We start from the raw sequence: 19,914 nt of genomic DNA, 5'->3' as shown, positions 1-19,914 counted from the left end.
CAAAATCTGAATGATTTTGCATTTGTGTAATATCGTAGACTTGTAGTATTGGAATTGTGGGCGTTTCCTGTCAACATGGCCCAAGTTTAACGGTGTAACATCACATGAACAATACGACAAACCCAATCTTCTCTTCATTTTCATCTTGGAGGTACAAGAATCCATAAATTACGTCGAGAAGGAAATTTCAATCATCATAAAAAGAAATAAGTTACAATTAACTAGTAATCATCTTCATCCAGCGGGTGTAAAGTAGTAAAGTAATCACCCGCCAAGGTTCTTCCGAATTCTGGCAACATCTTTCTCGCTAACTTGAAACGCCTCCTTCAAAACATCATTAAGAATGGAGGGATTGGTTGCAAATGTCGCAATTGCAGCAAGCTGTGCACCGGGGTTCTGACTGTTAAGGCTAGAGACACATAGTGCCGGGGAGGATTGGAGATTGTAGAGAAAATGGATTAGTCCTCTAGGGAACACAAACGAATCTCCTTCACGCAGCTGCTGCGTAAAGAGTCTATTAGAGGTGTCTACAAAGCCCACAAGAAGGTTGCCCTTAAGGAGGAAGGTGACCTCCGAGGCTCGAGGGTGTGAGTGGGGTGGTACGAGCCCATTTGCCGCTATGTCAATGCGTGCCATGGTTAGACCTTGGGTGTTCATACCAGGCAGGTTTCTTGTGTTGGTGAGGGTTACATTGAAACCAAATGGGTTGGCGCTTGTGTTACCAGGTTTGGACAGAACAGATGTCATAAAGTGGACGGGAAGTGCTTGTGCTGGGTTAATGCAGGGTGCGCCATTGACAAAGAAGGGTTGAGAGGTGGTGCTGGTGCTGGTGCTGGCGACACAGAAGTCCTGAAGGGGATCCGGGTCTGCTCTGATGGAACCTAGATATTGTAATAAGATTAGGATCCCTAGCAAGCCACAAGTCTTTCCCTTCATGTTGTTCTTAGTCGAACAGTTGGGTTGTTTTTGTTCTAGATCTGAGTTCATTTTCAACCGGCAGAATTTGAACAGAATTGGGTGTTGAGACTTGAGAGTGATGTTTGGGAAATGGAGATTATGGGCTCTTTTTATACATAACCATGAAGATAGAGTAGCGTAGGGGCATTGAAGGAAGTAGAAGGCAAGTCGGTTTGGAGTTTGGAAAGAGAAGTTCCGTTACACTTAGATAATTTGTAAAGGGAAAAGGCTGATCATTTAAGCACAAGCATTCTCCAAACTTGTATTTTGTTTCTTTCACGTAAATTTAACATGGTCTCTGTGCATTGCCCACAAATGAGAGTAACATGTAAAAATAGCCCAGAGTTGTCCATCCGGCCCAATCATACTGGTCGATCTTTTTCTAAACATTTACCTTGTTTTGCATTGTTCTTTTTTTGGTTGAACACTGTAGTCGTTGTTGGTTAAGTAATCAATCAGCTCAGCCCAGATGATATATGTATCCATGCCTAGAACATGAGACAAAACCACATCGATGAATGGAGTTCAGTGGCCGTTAGAGATAGAGTGATTGGTGATGGGATTCTTTGCCTGTATTCAAATAACTATTCCTGGATTCACTTGTTCTTCCTTGCCCAACGGTGTGAAATGCTAAAAACTGAATTTGATCATTTTAGTAATTCTTGACAATGTTTGTTTCAATTAGCTCAATTTTTTCTGGTTACAGTACCAACATCAGTGATTTTATATTTTCTATTCATGAGACACCGGTCCCTGGACGACATAAGGTAAAAAAACACATTTTTTAGAAACAAAGGTTGGTGAACTTTCAGTTTTAGGAAATATAGTGGGTTAAAGTGGCTGATAATTGATTCCCAGTTGGTTTTAAGGTTGTTACCTCCCTCAATCCATCCTGGAACATATTTTGATGCGTCTGTAATCTTTCCGAATTCAATACAGGAAGAGCATTTCTCTATTGCAGCAAAAGAGAGTTCTAAACCAATTGAGGATGCATTGCAGGCTAGTCATAGTAACTTGTCAAAGGCTGCGACTTGAAAACCCACCACTAAGCTAGACCGACAAAAAGAGACCAAATTGATTGACAACCAGCTTGAACCCGCTTAGCATAGAGACGAGATAAGAAAAAGGAAAATAAAAATTTAGAGCCCGACCTCAATAAATGCATTAAGCCTGTTCAGTGCCAAAAGTTATCTCCTTGGGCAATTCGTGTTTAGCACGAACATCCTACACCATAAACAAAACGTGGTTGCATAACCGAAGTGTTGTGGTTGCTGAGCCTAATGGTCTCCTTGGGCAATTCGTGTTTAAAACCCTCAGTAGTTTACTTTAATAACTAAAAGATTGATGTACAAAGTTATTTAATGCCTTCTCTGTTAATAGGTTCCAATAAAACCACCTCCCCCATCACCATCACTCAACTCCGATACTTGGGTAGAGCACCTCTAGATAGGATACACATTACAACACAGAAGGTCATCAACTAGGCGGCATTTGGTAATGTTCCAATGGATGCTCCACGGAGCCAAAAAATAAGGTTCTTTTCCTGTCCCTGCGACACCAGAAATATTCGGATGAAGTATTACACAACTCCACCTAGTTAACTAGCATCACAAAAAATAATAATAATGATAAATAAAAAAATAAAAAAATGTTGATAGCACAGGTAGAGTCCAGATTTCAGAATGAATACATGCACTGCCTTGCGGCAGTTTTAGGATCCCAAATCTGGTTCCAACTTTACCTATTCCAATGAAAGAAAGTCTCGTTACCATTTTGGGTTACACACCGACTATGAGATGACCTAACAATTCATGCTAATGGGTAAATTTACTTCAATGAATCTACGAATGACTTGTTGGAAGTGCAAATATTAGAATGATCATACATATTGTTTTCTAGAAAGCAGATTATAAGGAAGAATGTACATGCATCTACAACTTCCTTTCTTCAACTTTACAACAATCCAGTAACACAGCTCAAATGCAATCTGTTCTCCAAGCCTCTCAAGTGATGACCCATTAACATGCACCTGCCATCAGAATAAGATAACCTTTATAATGCAGTTTGCGATCAGAATTGAATACATCAATAAAGGTTCATACATTATAATACTAGTGGATAATAACTACAAGCAAGCATTGTATTTCAGAGTAAAATTGGATACTAATTATCACCAAACCAGCTCTGGCACTAAAAAGATGCCTCTTTTAGACTGCTTCAACCTCTCACTGCACAAATTAAATAAAACATATAATAGATGCTTTGAGATATGCCACCAGAAAACACCATTTTGGCTCAGGTCTCTTTACAGTCGATCTGATATTTTGGTTGACAAGTCTATGGCTTAAGAAACACAATCAGGTCTCTCCTAGAAGGTGGGTAAGTTACCCTTACCCACTGAAAACGCCAATTGCTTTGTTAAATGGGAGTAATCCTTAGCCAAGCCGAACGCCGTATTTGTGATTACCTGGGCAGCGTTTCCCCAGGAATCACTTGCCCGGGGAAATGCCTTACCCAGGTAACGCAAAACGAATGAGGCCTATATACAACATATTTGTTAAATGAGAGTACAAAAAGGGTCGTCCATGCACAAGAGTGTAATTTTAATCCTCCTCTTTCATTTTTACCAGAACATGTTGACACATGTATTCAAGATTTAGATTACAAAACAACTTGGTAATAATTGGGAAGTTGAATAAGGATGTGATAAAAGTAAAGTTATTAGAAAGCAAATGAGAACCCTATGAAAGAACAAAAGTAATATAAGATCATGTACAGAAAAAAATTAGTCTTCAATCTTCATGCTTCCCACTGCATTACATGTTCAATTGAGGTATTTTAGTCATTTGCACAATGACAAAAATTACTGGTGTTTAAATAACAAAAAATACACATGTTAATGCATGGACAGTTGCACCACCAATACATGTGTGTGTGCTTGAACATGTCTATATCTCTATGTGGATATCCTGGCTATAAAACCAGGCTCAAATGCTTAAATTATAGGATTGGAATAGTAATTCAATTGAAATATGAGCAATGATGGCATAAAAGTATGGATAATAACAGGAAAGATCATTGGTGAAGTATGAGAGGACAAACCAGAAAAGTAGCTTAGCAAGGTAATCCCGGGTAGTGCCTATAGAATCACAAAGCTCAACATTTTCATTTGGGTAGTTGTCTGCTTTTGCTATGACTGAGCCTTCCAGGAAACCAGAGGCAGTTTCATCTTTAAAAAACTTGTGCAGTATATTTTGAACGAGTTCATGAATAATTTCCTCCACTTCTAATGATGAAGGGCAAGATAGTTCATTTACCTGTTCAAAAAGCAAAACGAAATATGAAATTATGGAGCATGAACTAAGAACACTACTTTAAGTAATACACAGAAATTCCAAGATCAGTACCATATTGGGCTCCAAGGACCGTAAATACTCTAACAAATCATTGTTCTCTTCTCCATTACATTCCATGTGGACATTTTCCTGCTCTTGTGCATTCAATTCCTGATAAAATATAACCAATCACTTCAATATGCAATTAAGTATCATGTATGCAATTTTTTACCAAAAAGCAGTATCATGTATATTGTATGCAGACACATTTCACAGTGCATTCAACCCCTGAAAAAGCTTTCTTTCATATCCCTATCTGTTTGAAAATAAGTTACATAAATATATAATTTGTTCCTTGAAAATCAACCTCAAAGATGAAAGCATTAGATTTTCTAAATCCGATTTTAAGATCACATAATAAAACAAAGAACCCCAAGTTACCTGACCGATATGTAAAGGTACGAGTCTCTGTAGACATACACACCATCTGAACTATAGATAACATAATGCCTTGCAATCAGACAAAAGGATACTCTCTGAACTCCTTAAGGTAGTAGACAACAATAGAAAGGGAGAAAGTACCAAAACAGATGCACCATAAACAAACACAAAATAAACATTGTGAGCAAAATAAAACCAGTAAAGAAAGCCCTGAATAAGCACACTCCACAGAACTCCACCTATAGCAAGCCTACCAGCAACCACGTCTGCAGATCAAAATGTCCAAACAACCCAAGTGTTTAATATGGAAGGCAAATTTCTAGTTTCTCTGGCAAAATAACTCAACCTCTCGGAACTGTAAGAGGGCATCTCATTCACCAAATAATAATCTAAGAATCCTCCCCTACCTATCACTCAAAAACCAGGAGACCATAAAAGTCAAAGCCCTTACAGAGAGCTCAAAGATATAATGATATCAATAAGAGGAGACCTACAGTCAGCTAAGATTAATATCATCAGAATATATGAAAATATTGGATCCCCAAATTGCATGATGTAATACAGAATTACCTTTTCAAAAGTGAACACACATCCTATTAAAATAAGAAACATACAATATAGAATTTTTCCACCATGTAGCTTCCAATGACAAAATTGATATCCCTCATACTCCACAGGAGATCGAAAATCCGCGAAACAAAATACTTGAGACCGTGACTGAGAAATGGGTCTCACATGTTTAAGTAGATGCTTGAATATTCCCTAGCACTAACGGAAGCAGTTTTTAATGCTTTCTGACACTTTCTTTTCCAAGTGTCCATTTACCAGTTCAGCTCAGAACTCCAAATAGGGCTTCACTGTGAACTATAATGTGTGTATGTGGCTATGCACACGTGCGTGTGTGTGTGTGTGTGTGTAGAGAGAGAGAGAGAGAGAGAGAGATTTGGACTAGAGAAGATAGAGCTAGGATTAGGATTTCTTATTTTAAAAACAGCATCTGTGAAAAGCACTGATTTGGACTATTTGGGAAAGAAAGGAACGGGAGGATTTTCAATGAAAGCTGTAGATCTGAGTTGGGAATCATAGACGCCATAAAGATAAAAGTTGTTCATTGGGTAAAAACCTTGGAAATCTTCCATGTTTTATATCCTTCAATGATATTTTGAGATCATGGAAGGAAGTGGCAAACTCAGCCCAAGAGAAAGAAAGGGTCGTTATGGAATGGAGACCGGCAAGACCTAATTCCGTGAAACTAAATTTTGACAGTTTTTTGGGAAATGAAGGGCTGGTTTAGGGGGTGTATTTCAAGGTACAGAAGGTGAGGTACTGGCACTTTATTTGGGTCCTGTAGGGCAAGGGGATCCATTGACAGAAGAATTAATGGCTCTGCTTCAAGGGCTGAAGCTTGCAAAACAGTTTGGTTTTCAAAGGTTAGAAGTGGAAGGGAACTCTCAGGTGGTGATTTCCTGGACAAAATTTCACAGCCAAACCCCTTGGGTTTACAGGCAAAGGATTGAAATGATAACAAGGGAACTGAGCATCACTTTTAAATGGGTGAGAAGAACTGCAAATGGCATGGCAGATACTTTAGCTAAACAGGGGGAAACAGGTAGCACTTATTTTGGGCTAAATTGTAAGGCTGAGTGGAGCGCAAAAAGAAGCCTAATTAGTAATTACAACTTGATTTTCAACAACACATCCCCTAAAACCAATTGAAACTGAGACCAATCAAGATCAACTGTTTTGATGGCTCTACTATATCAATTATATAATCTGATTTTCTGAATAACATATCCACGCAATATGCATCAATATCATTCATATTCTAGAACAATCTAAAACATTCCTCATATTCTAAAACAATACATCGAAAAGTTGTTATGTTTATAAATTTTCGTTTTCTTTATTCATCCTTTTCTTTTCCATTTTTCTTCCTTAAAATTGTGTTACTTTTCTCATGTTCACATCCAAATGTGGGATCTAGACCCGATAAGAAAGCAATAGAGATTGGGAGAGCTGAGAGCTCTGACCTTTTCAATAGCTGCCACCTCGGATTTCAGCGCTTGGATGTAATTGAAAGTTTCGGGAGACAAATCCCCTAAACCTTGAGGAATCCTTGTATCAACCAGATCTTCACAAGACCAACCCACACAAACGTCACTATGACCATTGACATCCTCCCTCTCCTCAAACTCCATCTCAGAAGCCTCACGCCCTCGAGAAGAAACCGAAGCTTCGGTACTCCCAGGAGACAACTCGAAGTTCCTCATCAACGAAAGTCGATACTCCGCATTCCACAGAGTATACCTACAAAATTACCATCCAATAACTAACTCACTAACAATCAAATTTCCTATTAAAATCGCGAAAAGAGAATTAGAAAGGTGAAAGGTAACGGTGATGGTGGTAGAAGTAGTTTCTATTACCCGGTAATGATGGACGACACCAGTAGGTGGTCGAGGGGACGCCTTAAAACCCTAATTGTGACGGAGAATTGATCGGAAGGAAGCAGGCCAAGCATTGTCGAGATTGTGCGCTTCATGGAATCCCTCGCCGCGGCAGAGACACCCTTGGAGATGATGGAGGTGTCTAGAGGTTCGATGCGTTTGAGCATATTGGCAATGACGGAGAATTCTCGGTCGAAACCGGACTTTCGGGTGGAGACAAAGTCATCTGCAACGCCACCCCCGTCGACGCCGGATATGAGGCAATTAAGAACAGCAGGAGAAGAAGACTGTCTATTGGTAGCAATAGTGGTGGTGGTGGTAGTGGTTGCCCGAACGGCGGTGGCAGGAAGTAGCGGCCGTAGAAGTACATGGCGGGTAAAGGCGGGAGGTAGTTGAGGGGTCTTGAGCGGAAGGTCGTTCAAGCGTGAGAGCAGGAACGCCCTAGCTGTGGCGGCCATTAGCCCAAGCCCTCTGCTGCGTCGATGGCTCGATGCCCGTCTTCTTTGGTATCGCCGCACCTGAAACTCTTTCCTCCCCTCTTCTAGTCTTCTTACTTCTTGCGTAAATTTCTGAAACCACCCCGGTAATTTCTGATAGTTTCGGTTCTGTACCCTGATTTATGTTAATACTACTATATTTCCCTTCATTGTTTTCAGCTGACAAAAGTGGGCAAAATTACCTAAATACCCAACATTTTAAATGGTAAATTGGATTATTAAATTTCCCTTCCCTATTACACTGGCAAAAATTCATAAAATTTGTTTTTTTATGAATTTTATGTATTTTCTACACTTTCTACTTTTTATTGAAATTTACATTTTTTAATTCTTTATCGTTTTTTTTTTGCAAATTTTGCCTTTTTTCACTTGAGATATATATTCTGTTTGAAAATTTTATCATTTTATGTATTTTTTCTACAGTTCTAATATTTTTGTTGAAATACATTTTTTGAAAAAACATATACTTTTTGTGATTTTTTTAATTTTGGCTTTTTTTATTTTTATCAATTTTTGTCTCCTTTTTTGTATTTTAAGAAAAAAAATATTGAGTATGTTGGACATACGAGTCCAAGTGGGTGGGTTGAGGCGGATGAGGGTTAAGGTGGGTTTTAACCCACTATTCAAGTATGATATAGATCATCTTTTTAGAGTATTTTGGTTAGTGTAAAAACATATATTTTGGTTTTGGCATAAAGAAAAAAATACATTTTTCATCTAAGAACAATCTTGACATTTAAAAATATTGAGATGATAATATGAGCAATTTCAGTTAATATTCTAGGAAGGAATTTAGATGCAACGATGTAAGTTAGAAAGTATAGGGCAGGGGGAAGTTATAGGAATTTATCTTTTTGTGTGTGTGTTTTTTTTTTCAATTTTCCTTTCCCTTTCCTTGTACCTAATACCTTTGCCTTTGGTTATGTTGTTTATCTCATTTTCGGCTTTGTATCACATGTGTCCTTTCACTTCTTTTTGTTGTTTCTTGGAATAAATGCTTAAACCTACTCTGATCTGGTCCTGGCCCGGCCCTAGGTTTCAAACAATACCGAAACCTCCATTTAATTTCACTTTAACACTTGAACTTCCCTTACCAATATTTGTAAAGATCAATTTAAATATTTTAATTTAATGTAAAAAATATCTTTCAATGCATATAGAAATTTAGATTTATTCTATTCATAAAAGATTTACTTCACAAACCCTAACATTTTTTGAGTAATTTATAGAAAAGAAAAAGTATCCTGCACTTTGGGGGTAGTGAATGATAGGTAATTGAACTTTCAATTGCAATACTTGAATGCCCTAAACTCTTAAAAATAAATACTTGGGTCCATTCATAAGTTAAACATTATATAATACCAAAAATACCTTTCTTCTCATGATGACGTTGTCACATGGACAGCAAATAGTAGATTCAAATTTTTCGACGATGATATTTTCTGGTGATGATTTTACTCGGTAGAATGATCTAAAAAATACACAAGAAGGGTATTTTTGAGATTATATAATATTTAACCAACGGAATACTAACAAATGGACCCAAGTGTCTATTTTTGAGAGTTCAAGGTACTTAAGTGTCACAATTGAAAGTTCAGGGTACCTATCTGACACTACCCCTGAAGTAAAGGGTACCTATCTATAATCTACCCTTCTTTGTAGATGCAATTTTGTTGCCCAAAAATAGGTCAAATCAGAACAAAAAAGTGCAACTATTTTGCATGCAAAAGAGTGGGTTCTAATTTCAAATTAGGGATGGCAACATGGCAGGATGGATAAGGATTTTGTAAATGTTATATCTTTCCCACCTCACTAGAGTTCCAAACTTGTATCCTCCCAAAATCTATAGTGGATTAGATTTTCAAAATCCAAACCCTTTCTGTAAAAGAAAATGTAAAACCCTCCCTACATTTGAAGGTGGGTAGGTCGGATTGGTGGATTGGTTGGGTGTAGAAGTTGCATTTAATTTCCTATAATTTTCTGTCATATATAAGCAATAAGTAGCATGAACAAACATCAAAATTTTCTATTATTTTCTGTCATTTATATAGCAATAAACAAGTTCGTAATTTAATTCTTTTGCTGATTGGTGGGTGTGGTCGCTGAACCAAGAACCCAATCTAACAAACATTGATGATTATGTGGTGGAATCCTCAGCGGTTCATTTGGAAATCCAGAAACGTTTTTATATTTGAGGAGTCATTGCCTAATCCTCATTCTACTCTATTCTTTGTACGAAGTGAGGAGAGTTTCCCCTCTAAAATCAACCGCATGTTCTCAGACTAATCAGTTGGATGGCAAGGCTTTTTTGGACTCTTGGAATAGTATTTCTGGTTGTAAAGATATGACTGATGGCAGCTTTTGTTCTGGCTGTAGTGGTTTTGGATTTTGGATATCCAATGACTGGTGATTTCTTGTTCTTGTAAAGTTATTTCTACAGTTTTTGCTAAGGTTTTAGCTATTGTTGAATGTTGCCTTGCTGCCATTAGACTTGAAATTCAAAATTTGAACAATATTTTCTGTGACTCAGTTAATGTGGTTAATACAGTCTCTCAAAGATATTTTGATTGTGATCCTGCAGTTTGGTAGATTTTGCATGATTTGTATGCCATTTCAGGTGTGAAGCTTGTGGTGTTTAGCGCCAGTTGTGGTTCAATCCTTGCAGCTCATAAGTTAGCTGCAAAAGGTAAATCTTGTTCTGAAGAGTTTTGGTCAGTCTCTCCTCTGTGGCTGCTCCCTCTTATGAGATTAGAAGTGTCTGACTCTAGGTCTAAAAAGGAAGCTGAAGTTTCAAAGCCCCCTTGACTATTTTAGTTGGGTTAGTTTTCTGGGGTAGTTGTAGGTTTTTTACTGTTAGTTTTCATATGTGTTTCTGTTTATTGTGTGTTTTCCTGTTTTCTTTCTTTCTCTCTGAAATATAATGTTTCTTTAAAAAAAAAATAGTGTAGCAATTTCTTGCATTGCATTTTCCAGAGAAAACGACAAGGATTTCTTATGCTTTTTTTTTTTTTTTTCTGGTTTGGAGCCATTGTTGCCGGCTAGGAAAAGGTAATAATAGTTAGAGAAAAATATAAAAACCTTTCCTGAGGTTTATAACAATCATTAAAACATCTCTTGAGGTTTCATTTTAACAAAACCCTCCCTGTAGTTTTGAAAAACTTACTGTTCCCTCCCTTCCATTATTGTTTTAGTTCATTACCAAAAAAAGACATCATTGTCTCAATAAGAGCAACTTAGAAGTTACATTATTGCATTTAGTATTTGTTAGGGCATCTTTCAATATAATCAAAATGTTAGATTTGTCCTTCTAGATTTCACTTGATCATAATGAGTTTACAAAATAAAATTAGTTTACTCTTTTTAATCTGACTTAGGGAATTCTTTTAGTTAGAAATTAAGGTTCAGTTTGGAAGGAGTACAAATATAAATATGTACAATGCAAATGTATTCAAAATAATACAAAATACAAGATTTTGCACTCTACATATTTGTATTTGTATTCCTTCCAAACTGAGCCTAAAAGTTCTTTTGGGATATTTTAGTAAATCTCCACTTGAATTGATAGACATAAGGGTAAAATGGATGGATTTTTTTTTCAAAAAATTAATGCATTAGGCCAATCTTTTTGGATGGGACAATGATGGAAGGGAGGTAACTGCATGATTTTTCAAAAGTATAGGGGAGATTTTTATGATTGTCAAAACCTCATGGTTTTTATATTTTACCCGTTAAAGGGTTTTGACCATTTTTCGCGTGTCACACTGGCACCAAGTCAGTGAAACATGGTACACAACACAAGGGCAAGACAAGAAACAACATTTTTTTTTGGTATTTTGGTAATTCACTCCACACTAATAGCCTCCCTTCCCAAAGTCGATGGTTTCACTAACCAAATCTGCATCTATGTTGGAGCAAACCAGCTAACAAACCAATTGAGCCACCCCTCAGTTGGCAAAACAACATTTGTGGCACTGAATTGTCACCTTTTTTTTTTCTGAGAAACAATATCAATGCCAAACACTGACACAATGCTATAGTTAGGGCTGTTAATGGACTCTGAAATAAAAAATCAATCCAGTTAAGATTGGATTTAATTAAAATTTATTATATATATATATATATATATATATATTATGTATATATAGATATTAAAATTTATGTGCATAAATTAGAAAATAATTAAAATTTTAAATTATTTATTTCCATTATTTTAAACACAATAAAACAAAATTTAGATTTGATTTGAATTTTCAACAATCAAAGATTAAATGTGTTGGATCCGATATGAATTCAATAGATGAAGTTATAACATATGGGGCCGCAACATGGGTCAAGTTGGGTTTTGATTGATAATCGGTTTAAGTTCGACCCCTTGGGCTAATATATATATATATTCTTAAGCTCTAACCTTAATTACATGTTGTCATTAATGATTTTCATTCTATTATTTTATATTTTATTATTGTTAATTTCATGATTTTAGATTTTCACGAGGAGGTCTATCATGATAATAGACTCTGGCCATTTGAAATATTCCTTTTTTATCTCATTTTATTACTAAAACAATGAAATTTATTTTAGACTATATTCTCAGCATTCGTATTGAAATTTGCCTTTTTCAGGCTTCAAAAAAAAATCTAAAAAGAATCAATAAAAATATCAACTAAGTAAACAGCAATAAAAAAAAAATGGTCAGTATATATGAAAAGTCATTTTAGATCTCTTAATCGATTAAGAGATTTTGATTTGAGATTTTAAGAGGATAGGAGAAAGATTATGTTATGGTTGAACGAATAGATTGGGTTAGGGTTAAAGTTGAATAGGTCAGATTGGGTTTAGGTTAGGGGCTTAGGGTTGGGGGTTTAGAAACTCGAATTGGATTAGGGTTAACCTCAACCTAACCTAACCCAGCCTGATTTACAGCACTAATCACATATTTGTCATGTGATAGATACCTATTGGAAGGCCAGAATTCAGATAATACTGCTATAGTAAGTCCATAATGACACTAACATGTTATATACATACGAAATTGAGAACCGGTTTCTTGGTTACAAGGTTTAGGTTCCCTTCCCCGAGCATAGCACTGTTGGGCTAGTGATTGAATGCAACAAAAGTAAAGGTTGCATTTAGTAGTCGCAAGAATTTTGGGTTTTAGGTTGTGCCTTCATGTGAATATGTCAAATATATGAAATTGCATATTCATTATGATTGAGCCCATCTAGAGAAGATTTATAGCCTCTAATGTTTCGCGGGTTCTAATATAGGGGAAAGTTGGTCAATGGGATTCATAATCCCATCGACTCTCCCACGTTCTTTTTGAGGATTTAGGTGAGATTAATAGTAAATATGTTTTTCTTGGGTATCACTTACCTAGCTTCTTCCACTTGATTTTCCCAAATGAAGAATAAATGCTCAAAATACAATATGCCAAAAGCACCCATTAAAACAATATAATTAAAAAAACATAGACATGGACCTAAAGATAAAAATGACAAAAGATAGAAAAATTAACCACTTAACCAGGAAAGTGGATGAGGCAAAATAATATGGGAAAGTTGAGAAGACTCGTTTATCTGAATAAATTTAACAAAAAACAGAAATTCAATAAATGCACTTAGCAAGGTAAATGACCTCTTAGTAAAGGAACAAAGCATAATGGTTATTTGATAACGACTTAAGTTGTTAAATTGAATCACTTATTTCTTCGTTTTTTAATAAATAAAATATTTAAGAATATGATAATCTACCCAATTATAGCTTCACTAAATGACAAATTAATAAGCTTCTCACTTCAGTCATTTAAGCTGTGATCAAATGGCTCGTTTTTATCCATGCCACACCCTTCTTCGCATAGTTTGACACTTTGTGTGGATTGATCCATCTTGTAATTTGTCATCTATAATTAAATATCATGAGTTGACATGCACTATGAATATTCAAACATTTTCATAAAGTTTTGCAGAACTTTTTTTGAAAACTTTGCTAAGAAGGCATCCATACCCACCTAAACTACGGTGTAAAACACTAGGAAATCGTCCTCAATAATAATAAACAACAAATATAGAAACGGTCAAAACTGAGGGGGGGAGTATTTGTTAGCGTTTAGTTATCAAAAATAAAAACATATAGGCCCCGTTTGGTTTGTGGGAATAGTGGTATGGAATCGGAATGGGCTATTCTAATTTTATTCTAACTGTTTGGTTGCGCAGAATTAAAATCACATTCACATTCCTGTTAGAATGGCGTTCCCCCATTTGAGAGAATGGTCATTTCCTGTCCCTTTCTCGAGAATGAAATCTCATTATATTACTGCTAACTCCCATTTTCACTCCCATTCCTATCTGAATCAAACAGACTATAAGAAGAGATCATTTCAATTCTAATTCCAAAGGAATTTGATGAGGGCAAATTTGACCCTCCAACAATAACGTTACACATGGCACCTCATGACAAATAAGTGCAGCTCGACACTTGGTCAGCCCGGCACCTAGGCAGCTCGGCACCTAGTCAGCCCAACACTTCACAAGCAGCTCGGCACCTCATAGGAAGCTCAGCACCCGGTCAGCCCGGCACCTCACAGGAAGCTCGACACTTGGTCAGCCCAGCACCTCATAGACAGCTCGACACTTCACAGGTAGCTCGCCATCATGTAGCTTGGCACCTTACAGATAGCTCGGCACTTCACAGGTAGCTCACCATCATGTAACCTAGCACCTTACAAACAACTCGGCGCTTCATAGACAGCTCGTCATCATGTAGCCTGGCACCTTATAGACAGCTCGACACTTCACAGGCAGCTCGCCACCAAGCAGCTTGACACTTACAGACAACTTGCCACCATGTAGCCTGGCACCTTACTGGCAGTTCGCTTCCTAGTCAAACCGGCGACCACATGACAACCCCGAGCAGCTCACCACCGTACCTCGCATTTTACAGGATTATGACTTGTTACGGCTATATTAGCTCACCCACTCCCCGATTTAGGCGAAAATGGGCAACCTTACCAGTTGGTGGCTTTATCCCCACCTAACACCAAAACATATCCCATCACAGCGAAAATATAGGAGCTACTCAACCAAACCCACGAGGACTCCAGTATATAAAGCCTCACCCCCCCCCCAAGGGGCGAGGAGAGAAGGAAAAAGGATAGGTAGTCTCTGCTCTCTAACTCTCTCATCCTCTAATATCATTTTCAGCTCACAACTAAGAGCTAACTTAGCCATCGGAGTAACCTCGTCGGGTAAACACCCTCGGGTTCTCTAATTCATCTCTTACAGATCAACCAGGTCTGCCATTTACAAAGATGATCATATCATCTCCGGCAGGGAACATCTGAATTGCACTACACTAAGAAGTTCCACTTCAGCCTCTGAGTCATCGGCCACTTGGAAGCAAATCAAATGACGAGATACTTAGCCAAAAAAAATAATACATTACTAGAAGTGAATACATCAGATTTCAATTCCAATTCCGGTTACAAACAAAACAAACCCTTATAAATATGGATGCAACTCACCAACTTGCAAAGACTATGATCAAGAGATCATCGCTGGATGGAATGTGAAATCGTGGAGTCTAAAAGGAAGAGGAGAGAGAGAGATGGGTGATGGTGGAATTTGATCTCAGGAATCCGCTAGAAACAGCAGCTATATAGAGAGTAAAGAACTTATCAACTGAGGCAGTTGGCACCGTCCTATCCTATCAATAATTCAATATTAGACGTTGATGAGCTAATGGACTAACAAGGAGAAGCAACATGGGATGCAAGAACTAAACCAACTAACTATATATTATTCAAAGAAAATTCATGAAATAAAATATAAGTAGCAAAACCTCTACTGATTTTGACAGAAACAACTACAGGTAGAGGGTACAAATCAGGTTCCCGGCCCAGGCCCACTTAAACCGCTCCCATTACGTCGGGCGGGCCTCACCCACATTTCAGCCATGAAACCATTTTGACTATAGAGTGTAAAGGGCTACCATTACCAAAACCAAATATCTGGAATCTGGTGCACCGCAGTTTCGATTGAGAGTGCATGTGATGTGAAACCGAATGTGAGTTGGGTTGGGTTGACTAGGAGCCGCATTTTCATTTTCCACTTGTTGAGAGAGAGAGAGAGTACTCAGCAGCAAAAAAGCAATTTTATCTTTATCTCAACATTTTCCCCCAAGAATTTATCCCATTACACGTCTCTGTATGTCTGCGTCACTGCGTGTATGTCCAAGGCAGGCTATCCTTGCCTGGTTAGTCAGCTAAACAAGCCAAAGAGGCCGGATCCCGTCTCCAAGCGAAACCAGCTTACCACTTACCAGAAGATGGATAGAGTAATAAGTGCCGTAAACGCGTATTTTAACATTAAAAAAAGACAAGCACCACTAATCTAATCTTGTACTAACTTTAAGAAGCCATCGGCCACGGCCACCAGTATATATAATATGTTCATATTAGTCTTTGGCAATTGGTATTACTTCCTCTTCCTCCTTCCTTTCTCATTCTATTCCTATTCCTAGTTCCTCTACCATATCAATAAACGTAGTCCTTTACGATAACCATGGACTGACTACTACTACATTTCATACGTTTGCTCTGCTAATTGCTAAACTACTGCATCTTAATATTGCCACTTCAATTCCCCAATATGCTGTGGCACTAAGTAATAAATAAAAGGCCGGCGTTTCTTTAATTTTTATACTTCATTTAATGAGTTCATCAACCATTCACACCTGTATCCTCTTTCGGTGGAGCATGCGCATATTAAATTTCACTGTCAAACTAATGCCAGGTATGTCTTCCCTGCTTGGGATTGAATGACAGATGCCCCCACATCTGCACTTGTATTTACATAACCCCTTCAGCCCTTCTGTTCTTGAACCAGCTCAGCTTTTGATATGCCTCAAGCTGGATATAGGGGGACTGAGCCACTGAGGAATGTCGTCGTCTCTGATATTTAAGGTACTCGTTGCTGATTCTTTCTTTGGTTGTCATGAGTGCTTGCAAGATTGTCTTCTCTGTTCTTGTTGATTTTTTTGCTGTTTATGTTAATGATATATTTTTTTCCAACCAAAAAAAAAAAAAACTACGTAATCCCAATAACTTCTTCGATTCAATCTTCATGATCATGATGTATTGAAATTAAAAAAGAAAAAACTAAAAAATTAATTTACACTACAAGATGGACAACTTTTCATCTGACTCCAACAATTCAGTATTAAGTAAAGAATCAACGCAATGACACGATCAATTAATAATTTACTCAACGAGCTATGTGTGTTCCATTCTCCTACTCCTAGCTACTATTCCTGTTTATTATGTACAGTAATCAAATCCTTAATTTGAGGATTCAAATATTGACACCTCTTCAAAAATCGTCATCCGAATCACTGGAACCAGAAGAAGAGCTCCTGGACCTGTCTGACATAAAATGTGGCGGCAATTTCGGGAACCTCACCGTAATCTTTTTTATCGGTGACATTGGTGGTGATGTACCGGCGCTCGCTGTCTTCTTCTTCTGCAAATCCCGAGCAATGTCAATGCATACTTGATCAACCATGCCCAGAAAATCTTTGATTATAATAAATAACTGAAGTGGGTAATCCCCCTTGGAAGATCTTGCGTGGTAATACTCTGTTGTTTTCTTCACAAGATCCAATACCCTCGTTTGTTCCTCCCTCAATGCCTTGAGCTCTTCTTCAGCTTTGTCTACGAATCCTTTCATCTCCCTCACAAACCCATCTCCCTCGTTGACACTGCATCTTACCAAGATATCCCGAGTTTGGGCAACGTGGGCTGCTAGAGTGGAGCATGTTTTGACTAAGGTATCGTAGTCTATTGTCGCTGCTTTCTTTACGTTAGAGAACTCAACGCTAAGTCCTCCGACCACCGGCAGCCCGAGCATCATATACTCCTTCTGTCGTTCTTCTTTTGCAACCGAAGACTCGGAGCTCCCACTACTGTTGGTGCTGCTCCGGCTGTTACTTCGACCGAGGCTGTGATTCCTATTGATTACACAGCGTTTGCCTTCGTTCCGAACTACTTCTTGCACAACAAAGTGAAGGAGCGTAGTCTTTCCATCTATACTTTTAACGTCTGAAAGCTTTCGAAGTGCATTGAGGTTGAACGCTTGCGCATTACCTCTTGTTGTTCCAGCATTCATCAAATTGCCTGCCTTTAGGATGGCTTCTAAAAGTTTCAAGAAAAGCCCACGATTTCGGAGTTCCTTGCAAGCTAGTTCAAGTGTCTGTAGATTTTCCTTGAGCTGGATGACTTCTGGTTCGTAATTCAATCTGAAAAGCATTGCTTCGAGACGGGCGAAAGCGGAGGGAACAACGTTCAGGATGTGGAAGAGGAAGGATTCAGCATCGGCAAGTTTGGTGGGGTTGCCTCCGAATGCAAGTAGCTCGGCTACTTCTTCTTTGCTTGGACCAATTTTGGTAAGCTTTTCTAGGGTATCAGCACTAAGGCCTCGCCCCTCAAGGAGGGCATCAAGGATTTCCTGGCGAGAAACGGCGAGGGATCTAAGTACTATTGCTATGTTTTGGGACTTACGGGGGTCGAGGATGAATATTTGTGCAGGTGGACCAAACTTGGAGCTGTTCGGATTCGTTGACTCTCTACTTCTTTCAGGCGACTTCCGGTTCGTGGCCATGTAACCGAACAGAGCTTCCATGAGATTGTCATCAAACCTAAAAAAAAAAAAAAAGAAAAGAAAAAGAAAGAAAAAGAAAGAAATATTGATTTAGTAACAAGAAATGTTATCATGTTTTTTCTTAATCATGAATTTACCAAAGAAAACAATGAATGGTAAAAGTTAGTCTTGATTTCGGGAATGAGACTCACCGGAATGAACCCTCACTAATCTTGTCCCAGACCATGGAGTGATCGGCATTAGCCGTCACCTTATCCCAGTGCAACGGCTTGAGCTTCACTTGGCCAGCACCCGTCTCCTTCGATGATGAAGCCTCTGCATGCGCACTTCTGATCGATTTCCCTCCGGGTGCAGCTCCTCCCGGTTTAGATGGTGGAGCCGGTGGTGGTGCTGGAGTTTTCTTCGTAGGAGCTGGAGGCGAAGGAGGAGGAGGAGGTGCTACCTGACTTTTCTTTTCAGGAATCGCCTGTGATGTTTGCAGAGGAGGACGTGAGGGCGGTGGTGCAGTTGATCGTGATTGGTGTGGTGGCGGCGCCGGCGGTAGTGGGGACGTTGACAGTGGAAACCGTGGAGGTGAGGGCTCTGAGAGTGGAGGTCGTGGGACGGGGAATGCAGAGAGTGGAGGCGTTGGTGGTGGAGTTGGTGATGGTGGTTTGTCTACTTCGCGAAGAGGAATCCAATCATACACAGGACAAAGGTCAGCCATTTTCTGACGTGGCTCTCGTACTGCCGGCCTAATCTGCGTAGAGGAAGTTGAAGAGCTCTCGCTAAGCAATGGTGATTCTTGATTTTGCTCAGATCTCCTGCTTCGATCTCCTCCTCTACGAGTCTCCGGTTCTCCTCCATCAATATTACGGTTAGGAATGACTTCCTTACGGAAACTATTCTTACGCTGTCCATCCTGAAGCTTCCTCCAATAGAGTACATCCAAACCACTCTCGTCAACAATCACCCCTTTGAGGTCGAATCTCTTGAACTCGTCCCGGGAAGCCATAACCTTGTCTGGGCGGAAAACCGTCGGATTTTTCTCATCCTGGCGACGACGACTCTTGACGGTGTACCTCTGAAGGAAAAAGAAGATGACACCGGCAACGACAAGAGTGCTGGCAGCGGTGGCTGCGACGGCCTTAGCGACGTTGTGCGAGTCCGACGATGGAGTGGGCGGTGGCGGTGTCAATGGAGTTGGCGGAGAGATAGGAGGACTGTTTGGAAGGGTGGGCGGGGGAAATACAGGAGGAGGAGGTGGAGGAGAAGAGAGCTGAGGAAAGAAAGTTTCGATATTCTGTGGGAAATTCGACTGAGAATGAGCGAAAGGGAAAATAAAAACGAAGAAGAAAGGAAAGAAAAGAGAGGGAACCCTTGGCGAAAACATTACGGCGACGAAGACAGAGAGAAGATGGAATATGCAGATATGATGGAAACTGGAAACAGAGCGTGTTGTTTTGGTTCTTGTACAGTTTGGGGAAATGACGTTAATTTCTTTATATGCAAACTTCGGTTTGGCTTTGGTTGCTGACAGTTTCAAAGCAGAGTAGTTGGTAATTGTTGCCAGGCATTTGTTCATCAAGTGACAAAAATATCCATG

At 38.8% G+C, this 19,914-nt stretch overlaps 3 protein-coding genes across 3 annotated transcripts; all 3 read right to left on the bottom strand.

Annotated features, from left to right (window-relative positions):
- Window positions 1-105: 105 nt before the first annotated feature.
- Window positions 106-1,088, bottom strand: GLP7 (germin-like protein 7). Its single transcript, XM_088979975.1, has one exon. The coding sequence runs from the start codon at window positions 985-987 to the stop codon at window positions 265-267; it is 723 nt and encodes a 240-aa protein (XP_088836101.1). The 5' UTR covers window positions 988-1,088; the 3' UTR covers window positions 106-264.
- A 1,170-nt stretch (window positions 1,089-2,258) lies between these two features.
- On the bottom strand, window positions 2,259-7,767 carry LOC148862975 (seed maturation-like protein). Its single transcript, XM_088975263.1, has 6 exons — window positions 7,160-7,767; window positions 6,764-7,040; window positions 4,365-4,463; window positions 4,060-4,274; window positions 2,883-2,986; window positions 2,259-2,506 (listed from the first exon to the last, which is right to left on the bottom strand). Exons 1-5 carry the CDS (start codon window positions 7,636-7,638, stop codon window positions 2,911-2,913), a joined length of 1,146 nt encoding a protein of 381 aa, XP_088831389.1. The 5' UTR covers window positions 7,639-7,767; the 3' UTR covers window positions 2,259-2,506; window positions 2,883-2,910.
- Window positions 7,768-16,859: 9,092 nt separating this feature from the next.
- LOC148862974 (formin-like protein 4) lies at window positions 16,860-19,914 on the bottom strand. The gene is made up of 2 exons (XM_088975905.1): window positions 18,521-19,914; window positions 16,860-18,366 (listed from the first exon to the last, which is right to left on the bottom strand). The coding sequence occupies exons 1-2, from the start codon at window positions 19,891-19,893 to the stop codon at window positions 17,043-17,045; spliced, it is 2,697 nt and encodes an 898-aa protein (XP_088832031.1). The 5' UTR covers window positions 19,894-19,914; the 3' UTR covers window positions 16,860-17,042.

This window comes from Nelumbo lutea, chromosome 3 (genome assembly GCF_056320005.1).
Source record: "Nelumbo lutea isolate HS-2025 chromosome 3, American lotus-T2T, whole genome shotgun sequence".
Taxonomy (NCBI): Eukaryota; Viridiplantae; Streptophyta; class Magnoliopsida; order Proteales; family Nelumbonaceae; genus Nelumbo; species Nelumbo lutea.
This window is presented reverse-complemented; position numbering and strand designations above follow the sequence as displayed.